The 19,629-nt window shown below is 32.8% G+C and overlaps 1 protein-coding gene across 1 annotated transcript; it reads left to right on the top strand.

Annotated features, from left to right (window-relative positions):
* The first annotated feature begins 16,435 nt into the window (after positions 1-16,435).
* Positions 16,436-18,999, top strand: LOC122593223 (NAC domain-containing protein 35-like). The gene is made up of 3 exons (XM_043765605.1): positions 16,436-16,892; positions 17,633-17,901; positions 18,239-18,999. Exons 1-3 carry the CDS (start codon positions 16,643-16,645, stop codon positions 18,854-18,856), a joined length of 1,137 nt encoding a protein of 378 aa, XP_043621540.1. The 5' UTR covers positions 16,436-16,642; the 3' UTR covers positions 18,857-18,999.
* Positions 19,000-19,629: the final 630 nt, after the last annotated feature.

The following is a 19,629-nucleotide window of genomic DNA, read 5'->3' as shown; positions in this document are numbered from 1 at the left end:
GTATCACCATTGCTGCTGACTTTAATGATAAAGTGCATGCTTTGTCTTGTATTGTGGATTTAGATCTTATAAATGATTGGATTACTGATTCTGGTGCCACTGACAATATGACACCTCACTTACATTTACTGAAGTGCATTAAAAAACTTGATATTCCCATAAGAGTTAGCCTGCCAGATGGTACTGTCAAGTTTGTTACCAAAATTGGTCAAGTTCAAATAAATCCCTCACTCTTGTTGACCAATGTCTTATATGGACCTAATTTCAAGGTGAATCTTTTATCTGTTGGTCAATTATTGAATTCTCAACCTCTAATTGCTATTTTTGGTCCTAATTGGTTTGCTTTTCAGGACCTTTTGAACTAGTCAACTTCTGGCAGTTGGGAAAGGTCATAAGAAGCTCTACATTTGCAAATCTACTCCTGCTCAGTATTATGTTAACTTTTCTGCTTGTTTACTTCCTATCATTACTATTTTTCTTAATCAAGTAACTAGTAGTTCTGATATTCCTGTTGAGTTGTTTCATTCCAAACTTGGTCATACTTCTATGTCAAAATTAATTCATATTGATGCCTATAAGAAAGTTGATGTTTCCCATTTTATGTGCGATACTTGTTTGTTATCCCAGCAACATAGATTGCCCTTTCCAAAAAGTGATTCCAAATCTTTAATTCCTTTTGAATTAATTCATGTGGATCTTTGGGGTCCTTATCACATTTCTGCACTTAATGGTGCACAATATTTTTACACCATTGTTGATGATTATAGCAAAAGTACTTGGACTTACTTACTGCATTCCAAAGATCAAGTGTGTTATGTCTTGTCTAGTTTCTTTGCTTTCATTCAAACTTATTATCATAAATCTCCCAAATAGTAAATAGTGAGGTGTCTTGTTTGTTTGTTTAAGGCTAAGGGAATTGTGCATCAAAGGTCAATAGTGTATACACCTCAACAAAATGGCAGGGTAGAAAGAAAACATAGGCATTTGTTAGACACTACAAGAGCCATTAGAATGACTGTAGGATTGCCAAAGAGATTTTAGGGGCACTGTATTTTAGCAGCAACATATCTTATTAATAAAATGCCAATGAGTGTGTTAGGATGGAAACCCCTTATGAAGTACTTCATGGAAAATGTCCTAAATACAGTCATTTAAGGGTAATAGATGTTTGTGTTATGCTGCTCATACAAAACCTTACAAAGACAAATTTGATCCAAGAGGGGCTAGGTGAATTTTACTAGGATACCCTTCTGGCCAAAAGGGCTATCTTTTGTATAATTTGGATTCAAAGGAAATTTTTGCTAGCAGAGATGTTATTTTCAATGAGACCATTTTTCCCTTTAAGGAAACACATCATAATAAGATGAATGTTAAATCTCTAATAGTAAATATTCCTTTCATTGAGGATGAAGAAAAAAATATTTCCACAATTAATCATGTCAGTGAAGAGATTTCAGTTTTGGGAGATACTGAACCAGTTTCATAGAATAATGATGAAATAATCAAATAAGTGTGTCTGGTATTGGTATGATGAATTCAGAGGAGAATATTGTTCATCCACCCTTGAGAAGGTCAGCAAGAAATCCAAATACACCAAATTGGCTTAAGGATTTTGTGGTAACCAAGAAAAAGGGTTCAGATGCTTCTTGTTCAATTACTTATCCTTAATACTCAATTTTCAAAAATTTTGATTTTGAAAATTATCCATCAGAATATGTTGCTTCTTTGGCACATGTTCTGATTCAACAAGAACCCTCCAATTATGCTCAAGCTGCACAAAGCCCAGAATGGGTAGAAGCAATGAAAAAGGAACTTACAGCTTTGGAGCAAAATGAAACATGGACAGTGACTGAATTACTTCAGGGTCATAAAGCTATTACTTCAAAATGGGTGTACAAGATAAAATACAATTCAGATGGATCAATTAAAAGACACAAAGCAAGACTAGTGATCAGGGGTTTTGATCAAAAGGAAGTAGTGGATTATAAACACACCTTTTCTCCTGTTGCTGAGGCTGCAACAGTCAGAGTTTTGATTGCCATTGCTACTTCAAAGGGGTGGCCTCTTCATCAATTGGATATTAACAATGCGTTTTTGCATGGATTTGTTGATGAAGAGATATATATGCTACCACCAGAAGGATATAAAGGACACCAGACTGGTTTAGTTTGCAAACTAAATAAATCCTTATATGTTTTGAAATAGGCATCAAGACAATGGAATCAAGAATTGTCCAAGTTTTTGGTTACTTTGGGTTTTATCCAGTCTAAACATGATTATTCAATGTTTGTTAAGACCAATGGAGATGAGTTCATAGTGGTCTTAGTATATGTTGATGATATATTGGTGACAAGTAATTGTGAAAGAGAAATTCAGTATACAAAAACTAAATTAGATAAGAAATTTACCATAAAGGACTTGGGGTTGGCAAGGTATTTTTTGGGAATTGAATTGTGCAGGACTGATGAAGGTACTTAGTTAAATCAAAGAAAGTATACCTTAGATTTGTTAAAAGATGCAGGCATGACTGCTGCTAAACCTGTTTCTTTTCCCTTGCCTACTCATCTTAAGTTGTCTTTGGACAAAGGGAAGAGTTTATCTGATCCTGAAGCCTATAGAAGATTAATAGGCAGACTTTTGTACTTATCAATGACAAGGGCCGGATATTTCTTATGTTGTTCAGCATCTCAACCAGTTTGTGTCCAGTCCAAAGGTACCTCACATGGACGTTGCCATACATTTGTTGTTAAGATTCTTAAAGGGTTCTATTTCAAAAGGCTTGTTTTATCCAATACAAACTAACTTGAAGGTCACTGGTTTTAGTGATGTTGATTGGATATCTTGTGTTACGACAAGGAGGTCACTTACTGGTTATTATATTTTTATGGGTCATTCATTTATATCTTGGAAGACAAAAAAACAAGCTACTGTTTCTAGATCATCAACTGAAGCAGAATATAGGAGTATGGCTGCTACTACATGTGAACTGATTTGGCTATCTTATCTTCTAAAGGATCTGCAAATTCATGTTCATATTCCTCTAACTCTGTTTTGTGACAATAAGGCAACTCAACAGATTGTAGCCAATCCATGTTACCATGATAGAACAAAGCATTTGGATATTGATTGTCATTTTACAAGGGATAAAGTTCAAGAAGGCTTCCTACAAACTTCTTACATTCCTACTAATCTACAATTGGCAGATTTGATGACTAAGACACTTGGTTCTGCTCAGCATTCAGTCTTGAGCAGAAAAATTGGTTTGGAAGAAGTTCCAACTCGAGGGGAGCATGTGAAATATATAGTTTTAGTTAGTTTTGTAACAAGTTGTAACTTGAGGGACTAAAATTGTAAATAAGAATAGATAGTTAGGTAAGGCGGTTACCAATTTGTGTGTATATATATTGTATTATTTTGTACAGAATATAACATATCAATATACAAAATATTTCCTAAATTCTCTCTAAATTTCCTCTAAATTCCGCATGAATCATGATTTTATACAGTTTTTTATGTATCGTTACTTAAGTAGTTAGTTTGTTACAGACAATGTCAATTTAGAATTATTTCCGTCACAGATTTAAGACTCTAAACGATACCTACGTTATTCTTGTGAAAGAACTCGGCAAATATTAATTGGTCCAAATCGTTAAAACTTTCAAAGCGGACATGCACCCATTACAATTTGGTTGCCAGTTACAATCCGGTTGTTGTTTAGAGATCTATATATACACACTTGAATTAGTAGTTCAAAATTAGTTTGAGTTCGACTTGAATTATAAGTGGTTCTTAACATGCACTAAAGATACTACAGAGCATATGATAAGGTTTTGGTTCTAGACTCTTTTTTTTAACCGCATTTAAATTTTATTAAATGAAAAAACTAGCAAGTACAAGTCTCACGCGAATTGATCCAACAGACAAAAAAAAAGGAACACAATAAATTCTAAACATACAGGACAAACACACAACATATCGACGGCTATTAAAACCATAAAGGAGATCCCAATGCAACGTAAAAAGAATGGTCTCCCATGAACAAAGCTGAACATCCGTTGTAACATCCCACAGATGCAACAATATCTAACCAACATCCTTTAACGTCTCTTTAAAGTATTGTATTGGAGATTAGTTTCCTTTATGTTGCCATAATATCTTCAACTTAAAATCGCTAGTTAAAAAAAATCTTTCCACTTATGTAATTACGCGAGATAAAACGACCCTTGAACATTTCGAGGGGGTCATTTCGATGCTTGTAATTAAATGTGCTACTAATATATCAAAACATAAATTTATTCCTAGTTTAATTTGCCACAACTTAGCTAGTTTAATTAGTATCAACTGGATAAAAGCCATAATTAAATATAGTCGTGTAAGGAGACATGAAACATAAAAATAAAAGTTTAATGAGTATAGTTCTATATAACTCTATCTACGTACATTAATTTATAGTGTTATACGATTCACTTTTCTAAATGAAAGCCATAAGATTGGACGTGGGCGAGACCTGTAGAGATCTCTAAATGATTGGTCACATTTTATTGTTTAACTAGTATGGACCGCTATGAGATTACACTTGTTAAAATTCTTCCAACGAGCAACGTACATTTTTGAATATTGTTGTTAGGATTAAGATTCATTGAAGAAGACTTAGTCGCTGAGGTAGGACAACGAGTCCACATCAAACTTGGACTTCCGTCCTTAGTGACGGAGCCAGGATTCTAATCGTGGGGTTGCCAAACAGTTTTTATGATACTAACAAGAGTATAAATTAAACTACAGAATTAAATTATATCAGGTTGCGAGTTACTTGTAAAAGTAGACAAATACATTAAAAAGGTACTAAAAATATAGAATTTTATAGAAATTGTGGGGTTGTCGTGGCCACCCTTGGCCACTATATAGCTCTGCCACTGTCCATCCTTATTTTTGTATTAGAAAGAACAAGACAAATAGTCACATGGTAGTATTACAATTGTTATGTCACTCATTCTATCCTTGTAAAGCAAAGATTTTAGTTAATTTTAGTTAGAGAAAAAAAAAGACATTCTCTTTCATGCTGAAAATAATGGAAAAGAAGACAATAGACCTCGCTTGTAGGATGTCACAACCTATGGGAGATCGACAACCACCGCACCATCATGCCAATATCCAGATCTCGATTTTGTTGGCTTATCTCTTCCCCTATAGAAAACAACACTTAGGACTCATTTGTGTGAGTGTGTCTTTCGAATTAAAATTACCTTATGTTTTTTCAGTTTTACATAAGCTATAAACTTGTTAAGTTTTCTGTTAGTCAAATCTTAACAAATATTTCTATTATGTTCTTGTTTGTAAAATATAAACCGATCATGTATTCACTGTTTAATCAATAATACATATAATTAAACTTGCTTAAATTACTCATTGTTTTATTTAGTATAGCAATTGTTAATTTTTGTACCAGCATCATATAACTCATATAGAGTGAGTCGATGAGTATACAATTGTAGTACCGGGGCTAGGGTCCTTCTATGACCCTATAATTGTTAATTTAAGTTGTATAAACTTGTGGACTTACCCTTTCCAATATTAAATTTTATCTTACAATAATAATAAACAAAAAAGAATTTGTAAATAGAAAGTATATATGAAGGCTAAGAGTTCGAATGGTGTTAGTTTGAATAGTTGGATCAATAAGTTTTATTTTGCAGGCTAGAAGTCGAATTCCGATAACCTCAAAAGATGGGGGCCTCTATCATATTTTCATTAGAGGGGAGGGAGTGGTCGCGGGGCCGCGCGGGCACACCGTCGCCGGCGGTTCACCATAAGAGAGAGAATGAAAATGGAAAAGAACCCCGATGGGGGAAGGAAGAAAGAGAAAGGGAGAAGGAGAGAGATAGGGCTGTGATTGGCTGGTCAAAGCGCGTGGGGCCCCCACCAACGGGTCTCACGACCGTTAGTTTAAAAGAAAAAAATTATTTTATTTTATCTAATCTTTTTATCTATAAAACCAACACCACTTCACCATTTTTATACAACAAAACACCATTCTTCTCCATTTTCTCTCATCTTTCTTTCAAATTATATACCAAAACTCTATCCCTTTTATAAAAAAAAACATGTCATCCGATTCTTCTTCGTCGGAGGATTTAATTTATCCTACTTCTTCCGACGAATCCACAGGTAGTTCTTTTCAATTTTTGCTTAAAAAAAACATGTTTTAATTTTTAAGTATGTCGTAATGTTTATTTTTTTATGCAAGTCGTTTTTTTTAGTATGTTGTAATGTGTTTTTAATATTTTTAATAAAATGTAATGTTTTATGAATGATTAATGTTGTTATTTTATATAGTTTGTAAAATTATATAGTATTAAAAATAAATGAAAAAGAAATGAAATAGTATTAAAAATAAATGAAAAAGAAATGATAATGTGGAGATGGGGGAAGATGGGGGAAAGTGTCGCTTGTGATTTGGGGAAGATGGGGAAGAATGGAGTAAAATGAAGTGGCAAAATTTTATTGGTTAGTGTCGGGGGAAGAGGGGTGACCACTCACTCCCCCTTAAATGCTCACTTAATGTTAGATATAATAACGAGGATTCGATTAATATATTATCTTTGTGTAAGTGGGTTATGAATTTTAGATGTTTTTTTAAAGTACAAATTAATCATGAATATCGAGGGGTCTGTTAGTGCACATTTATTTACCGTCAGTTGTAGTACAATTCTATCGCTGGTCGAAAAATAGTGTTTTATGGACACGACGACATTATCATGAAGTATAAGTTCGTGATGGTGTCATCACGAACTAGTAATTCGTGTGAGGTATTAAGGCCCGCAAATTTGTTCAAGATCCAGCACATGATGAGTCTATATATTTTACTTAGTTTACAGGTTTTAGTTGATAATTTTGATGAAAACATAGAGTTATTCATAGATTATAATAAAAAAAAATTATATCACAACTCCACCATGTAATTCATTATTATTTGTCGTATCTTTGATTATAATCCGTAATCATAGAGATATATTTTCTATACAAATTTGTAATAGTATTATATTGGGATGACTGAATAATAAAGGAATTTGTTTGTTATCTCTTTGTTCTAGTTTATAATGTGTATGTATTTTGGTGTTTATCAGATTCAATCAAAGACGATTACAAATGGATTCCGTACGTTTGTATTCGTTAGATATTGATTTACGGATCGACCAACTGTATTTTGACAGTCTAACATAATGTTATTTTATCGGGTTTATGTTAAAGAGTCTCATCAAAAAAAGATCGTTAATTTTAAACTTTCTATAAGAAATCTTTGTCATCTAGATATATCACCCATCATAAGTAAAAATAAAATATATATGGTTATTTCCAAATATGTATAGGCTAGCTAGGACTAGTTTTTGACGATACACCATTAATTGTGCTTTGCAAAGATGTATTATACAATACGATACAACACATTTGGTGTTATATTGACAAAAAATGGTGGTGTACAGATTACCATCTTAAAATATTTTATGAAAAAATAAGCCGACCTTATTTGGTGATTCACTTGATATGATAGATTGTATTCGACAACAGCCGCGCGTTAATTAAAGAAAAAAGAAAAAAAATGGAAAGCATCGAACAAGCCAATGAAAGGATCATTTGATATGATTGAAGTAGCATTCTCTGACAGTCAATTAAGCCGTCCAACAAGTCAGAATGTCAAATGCTTTTGTTAGACTTGATTCATTTATGACACAAGCGGTGGATATGGTTTATATATGGTCCATCTGCTCTAATCATAGGCTATGGTTCATCTAAAATTAATATTCACCATTTAAAATTGACCATCACATTAAATATTAGACCTGTTATCAACTTGTCATATGGTACACGTCGTTATCCATTTCACATACTAAGTTTTTTTTTTTTTTTAGAAATTTAACTTGTATTAACACACCAACGAAGTGGTTTGGCAAACTATACAACCATTATTATAAAACGAAACTACACCAGCTTTCCCAGCTAATTGTACAATGTTTTTTCCTATTTCTATACCAAAGGAAGCTTAAAGAACATATATCTTGAAAAATCTTTTCCGTATTGGCCCCGCCGTTGTTAAATCTCCTATCGTTTCGTGCCTTCCAAATACACCAACACGCTACGAAGACAATGCACTTAATGGTTTCTTTCTCCGTCCTTCCCATACTCCCAGGATGGTAAAAATCAAACAGGTCCTTGACTGAAAAAAGATAGATGAGAGGGATTTTACACCAATTATTTATTCTTTGCCAAATCTGTGTCGACACTATGCATGAGCAAAATAGATGCTCATTAGTTTCCTCTTGCTGGTCACAAAGGCTGCACATGCCCGCATCGAAATAAAAGTTCCTTTGTTTGAGAGCCATAAGTGTAGGTAAACGGTCCATAGCTAACCTCCACATTAGAATGTTACACTTAATCGGAACCCACTTGGACCAGTTGAAAATAAACCGATCCCTGTAATCTCTATCTCCTCTCAGAAATTCCTTGACTGCCTTCACATTGAACCCGTTTTTTGACCCACCAGTCCATTCCCAACGATCTCTGTTATCATTTAGCCGACACCCCTCTAATAATGTAGTCAGACTGATACATTTCTCGTTTTCACCACTCAGTAGCCCGCCCCCTTCATCATTATCAAATAATACAATACAAATTTCACATACTAAGTAATACCTAAAGTCCTAAACAATGGTTCTAGTTTTTTTCACTATAAAATCTTGGATTTTGTTAGTTAAAATTTAAAAACATCCCTCCTATACACTTTAAAATATCATGTTTTTTACCCTGGGTGTTGCCCAGGATCGACGTGATGATATTTGTACCACTCTTTTTAATTTTCTTACCACTATGTACAAGTATCATAGCAGACTGTACAAGTATTAACTGCACCAATGTGGTAAAATAATCAAATAATTTGGTACTAATATCAATTCTCTTCAAATATACTTGCAACATTATAAGGGGGTAGAAATCAAAAATATAAGTGGCCAAAACCAAAAATTCGATGGTAAAAGTTAGAATTCTTAAAATAAGAGATAAAAAGTAAAAAAAAAAAAAACTTTGATAAATAAAGTTAAAACCCAAAATTAACTGATAAAATTTGAATATTTAAAAGTAAACTAAGTTCTATAAAAAAGCTTAGGCTAAAGATAAAAAACCAAAAGTTTAATGGTAAAAATAAGAAATTTTAAAGTATAGAATCGTAAAAAATAAAAAACATAAAAAGTAAAAAAAACTGACGTCATAATGACGCAACATGTATGTATAAGATTAAAGTCATGAGGTTGTTATCATGTATATGTAGGTTAGCAGTCACGGGTTTCTTGATTCTTGCCCACAAACATACAAAAACACAAAAGCAAACTCTACATAAATATCTATCATACCATTACGTCTATAAATCAATAATATATCTGCGAATACAGTAGATTGAAGAAACAACGCATATATTCTATATGTCAATTAATTTATTTGTCTATTCATTCTATAATTATCATTCTTTATACTTTCATTTTAGTAAAGACTTAATTGGCTCTGCAGAGTTGTTTTCTTCGTTTTAGATATATTAAATTTGAAAGTAAAGTTTTATCTATGTAAGAAAAAAAGATTTTGTTTATGAAAAAACAACCTTAACTTTGTAACTTAACGTAAGTAGCTAGAAACCTAATTAAATAGATAATCTTAGTTAAATTAATAAATAAAAATAATAATAACTTACTATACATATACGTGTATATATATATATAGTAGAGATCTTGGAAGAAGGTGTCTTAAGGAGAGAAGGGAGAGTAGGTCCTATGAACCAATCAGAACGTGACATGTGTCAAAATGAAAAAAAATGCGCGGTGGCATTTTGGTAAATAAATCAAACTTTTCTAAAATGATCAGTCTGGGTTCCGATCAGCTTGGGTCTGGGTCAGCTAGGGTTCTGATCAGTTTGGTTGGTCTGCTTGGTCAGCCTGGGTTCTGATCAGCTTGGGTCTGGATCAGCTTGGTTGGTCAGCATAATCAGTTTGGTCAGCTTGGGTCTGGGTCAGGTTGGGGTCTGTTCAGGTTGGGTCAGTTTAACACAATTTACATATAATCTACACAAATGTAGATTATGGGTTTTGGGTCAGCTTGGGTTCTGGGTTGGGTCAACTTGGGTCGGTTTTGGGTCAGCTTAGGTTCTGATTAGCTTGGTTGGTCAGCATGATCAGTTTGGTTAGATTGGGGTCAAGGTCAGATTGGGTCAGCTTGGGGACAGGTTGGGTCAGGTTGGGTTAGCTTGGGGTTGGGTCAGCTTGGGGTCTGGGTCAGGTTGGGTCAGCTTAGTTAACTTGGGTTGGGTCAGGTTGACACAATCTACACAAATGTAGATTATGGGTTTTGGGTCAGCTTGGGGTCAGGTTGGGTCAGCTTGGGGTTGGGTTGGGCCAGCTTGGGGTCTGGTTCAGGTTGGGTCAGATTGGGTCAGCTTGATTAGCTTGGGTTGGGTCAGCTTGACACAATCTACACAAATGTAGATAATGGGTTTTAGATCAGCTTGGGGTTGGGTTGGGTTAGCTTGGGGTCTGGGTCAGATTGGTTAGCTTGGGTTGGGTTAGCTTGACATAAAACTACACATAATCTACGCAAATGTAGATCCCAAGCTGACCCAGATTTCAGGCTGACCAAGTTGACCCATAACCCAAGCTGACCAATCTGACCCAACCAAGCTGACCAAGTTGACTAACCAAGCTGATCAGAACCCAAGCTAACCTAGAACCCAAACTGACCAACCAAGCTGACCAAGCTTACCCAACCAAGTTGATCATAACCCAAGTTGACCCAGACCCAGACCCAGGCTGACAAAAGTTTGATTTATTTACAAAAATGCCACCGCGTTTTTTTTTTTGAAATCCACGTGTCACGTTCTGATTGCTTCATAAGACCTTCTCTTCCTTCTCTCCTTAAGACACCTTCTTATTTGATCTCTCTCCTATATATATATATATCTTAACTCTTTACAAATCATATGTTTGCGTAATGCGGCCACGATGGCAGTAATGGCGCAGGGTAGTGGTGGCGCAGGGTAGTGGTAGCAGCGATGGGTGGTGGGGCTAGTGTCGGCAAGGGTAGCGGTGACAGGTAATAATTAATGTTAAAAGTGGTATTGTAGTTATTTTAAGGATTGAGAAATTTATGTTGTAAAATTATTTAATTAAGGATATTATAAGTATATTGAGTGATTAAGTTTAAATTAATAAGTAAAGGAGATGAGTATTTTAGGTATATCAATTCGTCTTTTGAGATTTTTAGGAAAGAAAATTTCCTTTTATATGAATTAATAGTCTTAATACTCGTACGATATACGGTAGCTATATATATTGTATCATAAGGAGTAGAAATGAGAAAGAAAAAGAGATAATTTTTTAATGAGAAAACGATCAATCAAATAAGGTTATAATGTCTTTTGTATTAATATATAAGCCAAGAGTTAGAGTTTAATTATAAGTCTAATAAGAAAATTGAATCTTCATACAATTAAAAAAAACCTAATTTAATAAATAAATTAAAAGGACACGTGTCAATCAAGGATTACGCCTTGTGTCGTTTTCAAGAATATATCAATCATGTTTTAGTTTATTGCTAGATCTATGTATATATCTATATCTATATCTATATTCCCTTATAAAGAAAAGGCTCTCTTTTTATTTTAGGCAATTCTACCTTTGAATTATCAATTGCCCTTGACTTTTTATTTTTAACCTTAATGAATTAATTTACACCCTAAATCTTTATTTTAATAATTAACATTTAAGTCATTATCTTCTAAAAATTTTCACTATCACAATTACACCAACCTACACCACTTGACACCGCCACCACCATGAATAATATCATCACCGACACCACTATACCGTCTTCCCCACCATTACCGCCGCATTACGCAGATACCATGCTCGTAGATTATAAATAAATCAAAGTGTTTTTTTTTAAACCGTTAATCTTTGATATACCTAACTTACCCTTACTAAATTACATACCTACAATTATGAGTCCATTAAATACCTTAAAATACCCTATTTAAGTCCAAATCCACAAACTAGAAACACAAATCGTATTAGATACACGAACTAATACCAAAATTTTCACATTTTCTATTCATTAATTTAAATATCTTTATTTAATATTGGTGAGTATGGATTCGCTGAGAAACTCAGCGAGCTACTTAATCAGCGAGCTCTCAGCGACCTCTATTATTTTCGAATTAAAGGATAAGTTCAATGACTCACCGCCATGTTTTGTAAGTCAAGTATAGGCGGGAAAATGAAGATTAGAAGGATGGTCCCAAGGATACGTGTTGCAAGATCAAAATGAAGTCATGTGACCTTGTACCAATTTGGTACTAAGTAGTTTCTCTTTCATGCCGTTTTGGGAAACAAACAAAATGAAGAAAAAGGAGAACTCTGCAGATCTGAACCATCTTTCAATAGATGGTTGACAACCTTCATGTGTCAGCATCTATTGGGTTGTCATGTGATTCTCATCTCTGCCTATATAAAGAATCACTTGACCTAGCCGCAAATCTTGTTGGTTTAGTTCTACATTAGTCACTTAGTCTGTCTTTCTCTCTTTGTAGAACAGTTAAATTTTTGTGTGTCCAAGAACTTAACAAGTATTTTCTTTTCTTCTTCTTTGTAAATCGACCATGTATTCACTGTTTAATTAATAAATACATATGATTAAACGTGTTTACATTCTTGTCTTACATTCTTAGTATAATTTACGTTAGTCGTTTAATTACATAATCGTTGCAAACTTGGGACTTTCAAATATACCTATAATAACTTTAATATATATATATATATATATTTAGAACAGACGTCCTTCAATTCTTAAAATAATTATATCATCTCTTTTTAGATGATCAATTACTTATCCGGCCATTTCCTTTTAGATCAATTACTTACCACACGCTCATCCCCGCACGTCACTAGCGCCATCACCCATCACCACCGTCGTCGTCACATTACACGAATGCCCTTCTAGTAGGTAAATTACAATAACCCTCTTTTTTCGAGTAAATTCCCCAACTATGCTTGTTTTTAAAATATTGGAAAACAACATGCTTCTTTTACTAACATTTTCCCAAAGTATGTCTTTCTAACATAAAATATTAATAAACTCACTTTCATCTCCCTTCGTACTTATATTTCACTATTCTGTCTTTTCTCTTTGTATTTTTTTTCCTTTTACCTTACATATATACTATGAGTAATATAGGGTGACTATCAAATGAGAACCAAATTAAAATAAGAACACTTAAAAACTACGTTTTGATGCATTAAAAGTCCATAAAAATGACATATTGCATAATTAATTATCATTATTTAAGTGTTTAACAACACATTGATATGTCAAAATCGAAAAAATCACGTTTTTTGTTGGATGCATCATTTTGATGAATATGCATTCAAGATGAATGCACAAAACAAAAAACGTGATTTTTTTGATTTTGATGGATCAATATGTTGTTAAACACTTAAATAGTGATAACTAGTTATGTACTATGTTAGTTTTGTGGACTTTTAATGCATCAAAATGTTGTTTTCTCACCGTTCTTATTTTAAAAGTGTTTTCACCAGAGTGTTACCCAAATATTATATATATATATATATATACACACACACTACTCGTTCGTCTTTTATCAACAAAAATGGAAATGACAACACTTTCAATATTTTGTATTCATATCGACAGGATAACTTCTAAACTGTGATTGTTATTAAAAATTTCATAAACAATATTACAATTACAATAATATATATAACAACTTTTTTGTGACATAAATGTTAAATAAATATACTATGTTAAACAAATTGTAAGTTGGAAGTTGTTAGCTTCTGTTTTAGAGATAAAAACGTCATATTCATGGTGAAACTTTTCTTGTAATAGCTAAGTTACTAATATTAATAGAAAAAGTTCAATCAGTATTGTCATCGCTTTTATATGAATTATTTTAGGTTTACAATATTGTAACAAGAAAAAAGTACTAAATAGATATGAAAAAGAAAAAAAAGAAGAAGTTATGAAGATAGAAAGAATGAAATAAGAGTGAGAGGATGAAAAAACGAGTTTTATATTTTATGTGACAAGCATAGTTTTGGAACATGTTATTAAAACAAGCATATTGTTTTCCAACTTTTAAAAAACAAGCATCGTTTGGGAATTTACTCTGTTTTTTCTCCGGGTTTACAACAAACAAAATTAAACAAAAAAAAGATTATATATGAAAACTGGAATTTAAAATAAAAATTTTTTATTTTTGTATAGTTAAAAGATGTTCAAAATGATTATGTAAATTTATTTATGCGGCTTCTATAAAAGCAAAATCTAAATTAATCAAATAATCAAAGTCGCCTATTTAATTCGATACCCAAGCAAAAATATAAACCCAAAGCTGAAATTAACTAAATATGGGAATTGAAAAACTTAGACGCCTTAACACACTGAGGCCTTAGGGGACCGTTTGACTGATTAACCTTATGGGGTTGTTTGACCCATTAACCTTACCTATTATGTCATTTTTAAGATTGAACAACACAACAAAACACAACTTGATCAATTGTTTTATATCTAGGCCATACCCTATTTAGTCGATGTGAAATTGGTGTTATCTAAACCTAGCTTGTTGGTTAACTTCGCTCTTCATATATAAGTCGCTTGCCAATTTGCATTTGACAATATAAATCATATATCTACTTAAGTGTTAGTGGATAACATAGTGTGGTATAGGGGTGTAAAAGAAAATATTACTCGTGTATATAACACTTAATTAATATTCTACTTTGAGGTTTATAAAATAAAATATATGACATTACACATCTTTGCGAAATAAAATATGATGAGGTAAAACGTAGACAGTCTTATCTTTATCTAAAGGTAAATAAAATATTTTTATAAGGACTTCTGGCCAAACGGGCCGGGAAGAATAGTAAAGAGTAAGAGGTGAATAACCATACCTGACGGCCGAGTATCACGTGTCTACATTAATAATAGATTAGTTAGAGTAACAAAAACATACACCTTAATACACCTTTCAAGATATCTAACAATACATAACAGATAAGAACTCATTTGAACATATTAAACAGTAACACAAAAGCATAATAAACATAGGTATGAGCATAAAGCCAAGCATGTGAGACTAGAGCAACAATTAGGAGTGACATGTATAAGTTGTTAAAAAAAAAAGTGTGACATGTACAAAAATCCCTTTATTACCATCCTAGCAAGTCATAGGAGCAAATAAAAAATGTATCATGCATGACATACATACATACATACATATATACATACAAGTAGATATTACATAGAAGACATATAATTCGACAAGTCTGTATAAGATAACGGATATTGCGTAACCTATGTTACAAAGTAGCTTTAGTGGCCTAGTTTATGAGAAAACCACCTTGAAAGGCTAAAACCCCAAAAGAAGTTACTTATCTACCATATTTCTGTAAAGTAATCTTAGTCCTCTAAGTATCATTTCATTGGTTATGTCCTCCGACAAATAAAACACTTTTGGTGTAAAAAAACGCCAGAGTAACATTCCATCTTGGTTTAGGCCTACTCTTTTCATGGCCAAAATTAACCAACTACTGATTTCAAACAAAACAAAAGTGTAAGTAGGAGTCCATATATTGTAGCTTGGACAAACTTGTTAACTCTTAACTCCTCGCCATTTAATCTTTTATTATTGTAAATTAAAGTTAAGTAAGAAATTATTATCACATCTTAGGAGAACCAATTATACTGGATATACTAATTCACTTAAAACTTGAAATTATATATAGTTATATTATTTGCCGTTACCTTTACCGCATGGTTCATTCTAGATTCTACATATATGTTTAATGATTGTCAAAATGATATTAGGTGAAATAATTGGCGGATTTTAGAAAAATATGAGTATTAGTATTAGTATAGAACCAAGTCAACCAACTATTGCATACTAATTAACTCAAAACTTGAAATCATAATTAGCCGTTTACTTTTACGGTATGGTACGACGTGCATTCTAGATTCTACACATGTTTAATAATGATTGTCAAAATGATATTAGGTGAAATAATTAGCGAAATTTAGAAAAATATGAGTATTAGTATTAGGATTATTAGTATGGATATAGAAAGCACAAAACCCACCACCAACGTGTTGTATGTCCAACTTGTTCCTTGCTATAAAAACTGTCCCTTTCTCATCTCTAAATCACCTCTGTATACATGAATTCATCTTCATCTGTAGGCCCTGAAAAGTCTAGCTTCTTCTATAACTCAAATATTAGTCAAAATTATGTACATTTTTTCTGTGCTAATCACTATCCCACGTCAAGTTAACACAAAGCACTAGACCTAATTAACCAGCTAGCTGTATATATACTATAAATTATTTATTATTTGTGTACGGATACTTTATATCTATCATTCTACTTTCTCTTTCTTTTCTTTTTTTTCCCTTCTTGCTCTAGCTTCATGACTTTTTAATTTTCTTACATATGCAAGCTTTATATATAGGCTAGCTAGGGTATTGAAAGGAAGGGCTTGAAGCTAGGTAAATAATATTGGTGGTTAATTATATAATTATATTGGGTCAACGGTGTATGGCAATAGGAGCAAGGATGATGAACCAAGAAGATCAAGAGATAAGAAATGAAAGGCAGCAAGAAGATCATCAGGGTAATGATGAGGACGATCACGAAAACGACATGGTAATGCCAGGGTTTCGGTTTCATCCAACTGAAGAAGAGCTAATCGAATTCTACCTTCGACGTAAGGTTGAGGGCAAGCGATTTAATGTTGAACTCATCACTTTTCTTGATCTTTACCGATACGACCCGTGGGAACTACCTGGTATATATACATACATCACTTTTTTATTTCATTACATATATATAGATAGATAAATGCAATGAAACAAAAATTGTATACATATATGAAAGTTTTTAGTCAACCAATATGAGTTCATTTCTTCAATTTTTCTTTTAAATATATATAGTGATCCATCTTTCTATAATTCTAACAGATCTGGCCGATTAGGGTTTGAATTATCTTCTTCTTCTTCTTTGAGGTAGTGTGTGTTTGTGTGTGTATGAATCGATATATCGTTTCTCGATAGCAAAACTTTCAGCTCATCATTTATATAGATCCGCTAAATCTATACGATGATTCAATGTACTCACTTAATTAACTTTGGTGTGTTCTATCCTTTCAATTAAAAAAGTTAAATTTTATTTTTGTTGATATATATACTCGTATTATTCAATTCTTTTCTACAATTAGCCTAACGAATTCCTACTTGTTCACATGTTTTTATGTTTATATATACTTGTTTTTTTGTAATCTTTTGTTGTCTACGGTTGTATTGATCTACTTATTAGTCTTTTGGGTTTACTTTAATTTTGTTTAATAGTTAAAAGTTGTTTTTTTCTTCTTGAACTTAACCCTAATTAATCTAGTTCTAGCTAGCATACCATTATCTAATAATTAATTACTAGTCGATGGTTTATACAAATTTAATCAAGATATATATAAAATAAAAAAGTGTGTTCATAACTTGGATTTTAATTTGTTTGAATTGTGTTGTTTTATAGCTTTAGCAGCAATAGGCGAGAAAGAATGGTTTTTCTATGTGCCAAGAGATAGAAAATACCGCAATGGTGATCGACCTAACCGTGTGACCACTTCCGGCTACTGGAAGGCAACCGGAGCTGACAGAATGATCAGAACCGATAACTTAAAATCCATCGGGTTGAAAAAAACCCTTGTTTTTTACTCTGGTAAAGCTCCAAAAGGAATTCGAAGTAGTTGGATCATGAACGAATATCGATTACCCCAACACGAATTCGAAAGATTACAAAAGGTTGGCATATATATATAAGTTCTTTTAAAATCTTAAAGTCGATTACTTCAAATTAATGGAAGTTGATCAACAAGCAAGCCAGTCAATCTATAATTAAAGTTTAGAAGAAATGCCATGAAACATATACAATTATTGAATCATAAATTTATAAATATAACTATGTCACCGCTGGCTTTAAATGCATATCAATATCACCTCTAGTTTTAAATGCTTTCTATCTTGGCAGTATGTGTATACATATATCTAGGTTTGATATATGTCTTATATATATATATATATATATAATATATTTGTGTATTGATTTTTACTACTCTCTTACGTACACGCATTTTTGCAGCCTGAAATTTCACTATGTAGGGTTTACAAACGAACAGGAGTAGAAGATCGTCCATGTCTCCCACGTACGCTTCAAACGACTAGAAATACGTCGAGTTTCAACTGTTTTCATCAAGGCCAGTCGTCATCTTCTCACGATGACAAAGAAAAAATTAGCGATTCAAGAGTAGTTGCGAGTGCCAGCAACATTGTTGCAACTTCCCTCGGCACCCCAACGAGCAGCCCCATTATTAACACCTCATACAACAATATCATAGAGGGCGGTTCGTCGTTAACCAGTTTCCCTAGTAGTATCAATAATCTTCATACAACATTAAGCTCATCTCATCAAGCTCTAGTAAACAATTGTCCACCATCACAACAACTTCTTAATATCCAAAATTATCATCAGTTAATCAATGTTTCTTCCAACAGCTATTCTACTCCAAATATGTCAGCTAATAATATTTTGTACCCAGAACACGAACAGACGCCCTCAATGCACGTGAACGCACTTAACGCGCCTAATCATCACTTGCCTGGAGCAGTTCATCAAGGAACATTTGCTGAGAGACTTTGGGAATGGAATTCGATGGCGAGTACTGAAGGAAGCAAAGATTTCATTGACCCTTTCAAGTAATTTTAATTTGCCTCCTATTATATATAGGCTATACATAATTATAACTTGATTAAGTTGCATATTAGTATAAACTTGGTAAGAAAAACTTAATTATTTCTTATTGACGACTATTTGGAATGATGGAGATCATATCATGTTTCACATATGATTTCTAATCAAGCTAGCTAGCTAATTGTATTTTGTACGTAGGTCATGTCTTAAATTGCAAAAAGATAATTAAATCGTTATATGTCATATTATAATAATCATGGCAATCTTAGGGTTTTATTATTATAATAATATGTGCAGAATGCAATTATTTACATCTAATGGTTTTTCTTCAAGGCTTAGCGCTAGTGTTGTATTCATCTTTTGATGACTATTTAACTGAATAGTCTTCTATAAGGGTTTTGCTAAACGTAGGCCAGAGTTGCAATTAAGATTTATATATTTTGTACGGATGGAAATAAAAACCAATTCATTGGTGCATCTAGGAACTTTACCCAAAACATTTGTAAAACAAAGAAGTTCGGTATCTGAAACACCGAACTTTGCCACGACCATGAAGTTCGGTGTTTAATTAGACACCGTACTTTTCCTTTTATGAATTAGTGAAGACGTGACATGCATACCAATTCACAAGACAACCGAAGTTTGGTTTCTATAATACCGGACTTCACTTTTTTATGTGTAAAACAAAGATGCAGACTGCATATATATGTATATATATATAGCTACATGACCGCACTTCTATCTATATAACCATAAGTCTGGTATCTATATAACCGTACTAA

Source organism: Erigeron canadensis, chromosome 3 (assembly GCF_010389155.1).
Source record: "Erigeron canadensis isolate Cc75 chromosome 3, C_canadensis_v1, whole genome shotgun sequence".
NCBI lineage: Eukaryota > Viridiplantae > Streptophyta > Magnoliopsida > Asterales > Asteraceae > Erigeron > Erigeron canadensis.
Note: the sequence above shows the minus strand (reverse complement) of the source record. Positions and strands in the feature narration are given on the sequence as shown.